This window comes from Dipodomys ordii, unplaced genomic scaffold, assembly GCF_000151885.1.
Source record: "Dipodomys ordii isolate 6190 unplaced genomic scaffold, Dord_2.0 Scaffold64, whole genome shotgun sequence".
NCBI lineage: Eukaryota > Metazoa > Chordata > Mammalia > Rodentia > Heteromyidae > Dipodomys > Dipodomys ordii.
In genome coordinates, this window is record NW_012267280.1 from 3,078,244 (window position 1) to 3,082,887 (window position 4,644).

Here is a 4,644-nt window from a genome sequence, read left to right on the forward strand (position 1 = left end):
AAAAAAAGAGGACCAAGACCTTGCCCTACTCCATTCCCTGCCCAGGTGCCCATGAACTTCCAGCCACCCACATCTCAGCCACCATGACGGTGCTTTAGACAAAGCAGCCACATGGTCACCTCATCCAATTCTTCCTTGTGGGCGATTCAATTTGGGGAAAGAGGACCTTTGCTCCCTGTCACACCTAGTGGTGTACTCTGTTTTGAGCCCAGTAAACATGAATCAGTGACAGTCCCAGCAGGTGTCAAGCAGGACGCTTGTTCCCCATACCTGGAGAGATCTGCACTTTGCAGCCCGAGTCCTGCTGGATTTTGTTGATCTGTTCACCTCCTCTGCCAATGACTAGTAGACAGAAGAAATGCAGATATGGGCTGAGGAGGTCTGGAACTCAGGAGACTAGACTGGGGGTCTCCATTGGCAGCCCTCCCACAGCTCCCTGGAGGGCAGAGCACAGAAACCCCAAGGGGCCCAAAGGGACCAGCACTCACTTAGGCCCACCATGCCGTCTGGGACCCTGTACTCTTCTGTCATTGAAGTCCTGAAAGAGATGTTGCAAGTCACCCTGAGCACAGGGTGCAAGCTCCCTCCTGCCCTCCATGCTTCTGGCTAAATACCTAGCTTCCTACACTGGGGCCCAAGGCCCAGGGCCTGCTCTCCTCACCTCCTGAAGCAGGATACAATACCCCCAACTGTGCGTGAGTTTCCCACTGGCCTTCCCCACAACTTGACAGGTTTACATGTGCACCTGATGTGGTAAAGTAGCAGAGACCCCCCCCCAGACCATGCCAACCCTCAGCCTGAGAGGCAGTCTGTATGTCTGAGCAACCCAGTCCAGGGGCAGCAACATCAGCAGCAACACTGTGTCATAAACAGCTGCTGAGTAGACCCTGATAGCTTCCTGGACTTCCTGGTTGGGTATGCCTGGCCTGTCAGTTGGGAGACAACTGCATGGTGTGGCAGAGACAGCCAAGAGCCCCATGAGCAGCTCAGTTACCTTGGGGGAGGGTGGATGGGTCCCAGCTGCGAACTGATGGCTGCAGAGAGAAATCCCAAAAGACCAGCTTAGCTCTTGTCCATACACCCCATGCCCACACCAGGGGCAACTGGCACTTATTACCCACAGTCCTGATGGTCACTGGAGGCCTCCCTCAAAAGTGCATGCAGGGCTGGGAATGTGGCTTAGTGGTAGAGTGCTTACCTAGCACGCATAAAGCCCTGGGTTCAATTCCTCAGTACTATATACACAGAAAAAAACCAGAAGTGGTACTGTAGCAAGTGGCTAGCGCCTTGAGCAAAAGAAATTCAGGAACAGTGCCCAGGCCTTAACTTCAAGCTCCAGGATTGGGGGGAAAAGAAAAAAAGGTGCATGCAGGCCTGTAATCCTGGCTACTCAGGAGGCTGAGACGTAAGGATTGCAATTTAAAGCCAGTAGGGCAGGCTAGGATGTAGCTTAGTGGTAAGTGCAATGTCCTGGGTTCAATCCCCAGTACAAAAAATAAAAAAAAAGCTGGGTGTTGGTGGCTCACACCTGTAATCCTAGCTACTCAGGAGACTGAGATCTGAGGATCACGGTTCAAAGCCAGTCTGGGCAGGAAAGTCCGTGATACTCATCTCCAATAAACCACTCAGAAAACCAGAAATGGCACTGCGGCTCAAGTGGTAGAGTGCTTGCCTTGAGCTGAAGAGCTGAGGGACAGCACTTAGGCCTAGAGTTCAAGACCTACAACTGACAACACAAACAAACAAACAGCCAAAGCTAGTGGGGCAGCCAAGTTTATGAGACTATTATCTCCAATTAATGACTAGAAAACTGGAAGTGGAGTTATGACTCAGGGGTAGAGTGCTAGCCTTGAGCAAAAGAGCTCAGGAATAGTGCCCCAGTCCTGAGTTCAAGCCCCACAACTGACAGAGAGAGACGAGGGGGGGAGAATATGCAGGTGGCTCATGCCTATAATCCTAGCTACTCAGGAGGCTGAGATCTGAGGATCACAGTTCAAAGCAAGCTTGGGCAGAAAAGTCTGTGAGACTCTTATCTCTAATTAACCACCAGAAAACCAGAAGTGGCCCTGTGGCTCAAGTAACAGGGCCCTTGCCTTGAGCTGAAGAGCTCAGGGAGAGCATCCAGGCCCAGAGCTCAAGTCCCACAACCAACAACAACAAAAAAAGTGCATGCAGCCTCAAATCCAGGGGGTTCTACATCTCTAAAACTCATGTATTACCTGGAACACAAGCCTCCCCAAAGCAGAGCTACCTACTCTGACCTTCTAGCTCCTGACCCTCCCTCCCCTCCACAAAGCTGTCATAGGCACAGTCTGGACTTACAGTCTCCCTGGGAAGCCAGCTTCTTGCTCTCCGGCTGGTCTGTGGATGATAGAGGGTGTCAGATGCAGCACCACCCACCCGTCTGGCTGTTGCCACACGTCCCCACCCCAGCATCGGCACAGAGCTGGGGGTGGCAGAGGGCAGTCCCAGCGAGGCCCCCAACACCCAGGGTGACACTCTACAAGGAACAACCTCCAAGTGGTAAAGGCAGCTGGCTCCCCCTTGATGCTGGTTGGCCTTAGGTCCTGTCCCCGGAGGGGAGGAATGATCTTGGAACTCATAACTTACAACTTTGCCTTCTCAGCCACTTGGTAAGTCAGGGTGGCAGAGAGAACAAAACACAAGCCCAGGACTGCTGATGCTTTCTGCAAGCAGCCTCCCTCACACTGGCGCGCTCTGCACCTCAGCTCTCCCTCCCAAACTAAAAGTGGCTGCTGGGAGTTACCTCCATCTTCCAGCTGTCTCTTTTGGCCCCCAAAACCAAAATCAGGAGTGCTGTTATTCACAGTTGTAGCAGAATCGCCTCCAATTTTGGCTGCAATCTGGAGAAAGGAGGAAGCAAAGAAGAGTTGACCATGAGAGAGAAACACCTGTCCCCCAAACCTTCCCTGGAGCCTGCAGGGCCAGGAGTGGCATGCCTTGATTTAGAGTGAGCTGGGGGTGAAGGCATTCTGGAAGGAGTTTTTATGAAAGTTCCATAAAGTTCTCCCAAGTAACTGGGAACACCCTTTTCCTTGTCTTGGTGGGATCTGTAGAGAAAGCACTGGCACAACAGCGCCCCTAATGCACTGACTTTGTGTTAAATGGTGAAAGCAGCAGCTTGGTGGCCTGTAGAGGGGGACCCGAGGCTACCTCGGGAAGCAAGAGCTTTCAGACCCTGCTTTCTACACAAGTAACTTCTCCCAGCTTGACTCTTGGGTTGCTAGAACACAACTTTTTCCAGTCCCTCACCCTCAGCATCTCTGTACCCAAAAACCCTCATGTGACTAAGACAAAGCCCCCTTCGGAACACACTGTGCATGTGTGCTCGTACGAGGGCTTGCACTCAGGACCTGGGTGCTTCGCTTTTTCACTTAAGGCTAGTACTCTACCCCTCTGGCACTACTTTCTTTTCTGGCTAACAGGAGATAAGCGTGTCACAGACTTTCCTGCCTGGGCTGGCTTCCAACCTCCACCCTAAGATCTCAGCCTCCTGAATAGCTAGGATTACAAGGTATGAGCATCAAAACCATATATGTTTAAGACACATGAAGAGCAACTTCAGACACACCCAATTCAGCAAACAAACTTCAGATCACAACCTAGCTGTGTTTTAGAGACCCAGAGCCCATGCTCAGAATCTTTCTCTCCAACTCCACTGAGGGAAAAAAAAGGAGAAGAGCTTGTATCTTGGCAGGCCCATAGAGGGCTTGGTGTATCACCCCAAATAATAGCACCAAGCTCCCACATTCTATCAATCCGCAACAGAATCAACACATTTTGGGGAGCAACCAGATCAAATGCTCCATCCAACCTACCCCACGCTGGTGGTGAGGAAGCTGGAAGCCATACTGGGAAGAAGTGAGGGAGGTCACCTAACGGGTCCTCCCACCTTGGGAGGAGCCAGTCCCCAGCCCAGAGGCGTGGGGACAAGCCCAGGGTGCCACACTCCAGTCATCTACTTCCTGAGCCGGCAGCAAAGTTCTCCCTAAGGGTCCCAAACCCTCTAGGCCTGAGAAAAGTAAGCCGGTAGAACTGAGGTCAGTCACAGCAGCACGTGACCCCTTTCATGCTGTCATCGGGCCTCAAAACGCGGCGACGGCACGACCCCTCCTCCCACTTTCCCAAAGAGACACTTGACTTTCAAACTACCCAAAAACATCTGCGGGTGTCCACCTTCCCCATCTGGCCTGAAGGCTCAGGTGCCAAAGAGGGTCTCCTTCATTTTCCAGAGGTTTTTTTTTTTTTAAAGGGAAAGGGTCCCCCGTGGGACAAGGTTGGGGCAAAAACATGGCCTTTGACTCTGATGTGGACAATCAGTGCGCAAAGCAAGACCCAACATTCAAGAAGGGGTGGGTGGGGGAGATCCATGGCCTCTGAGAGTGGGGGGCAAGTCTATGTGCCAGAAGGGACCACCCCAAGTGGAGGCCTGGATCTCCGCGACCCCGGCCCACCCAGGAACTGCTCTGGGTGACCCGACGCCGCCCCGACTCCACGTAGCTCCCCCCTCCCCCCCCCGTGAGGAGCTGACCCCTGCCGGACAGGCCCCCAGCCGGCTACCCATGTGACCCCACGGCAGTCCCGGGCACCGCCCCCTCGCGACCCCGCGCGCGCGCGCACGTG

The 4,644-nt window shown here is 53.3% G+C and overlaps 1 protein-coding gene across 1 annotated transcript in view; it reads right to left on the reverse strand.

Annotated features, from left to right (window-relative positions):
• The window catches only part of Khsrp (KH-type splicing regulatory protein), a 9,209-nt gene extending 5,927 nt beyond the window's left edge, over positions 1-3,282 (reverse strand). Inside the window, exons 1-6 of the mRNA XM_013022671.1 lie at positions 3,274-3,282; positions 2,768-2,864; positions 2,323-2,361; positions 995-1,034; positions 489-538; positions 271-342 (exon numbers count right to left, since the gene is read on the reverse strand). Coding sequence (XP_012878125.1) covers positions 271-342; positions 489-538; positions 995-1,034; positions 2,323-2,361; positions 2,768-2,864; positions 3,274-3,282 — 307 coding nt within the window. The remainder of the gene's footprint in view (positions 1-270; positions 343-488; positions 539-994; positions 1,035-2,322; positions 2,362-2,767; positions 2,865-3,273) is intronic.
• Positions 3,283-4,644: the final 1,362 nt, after the last annotated feature.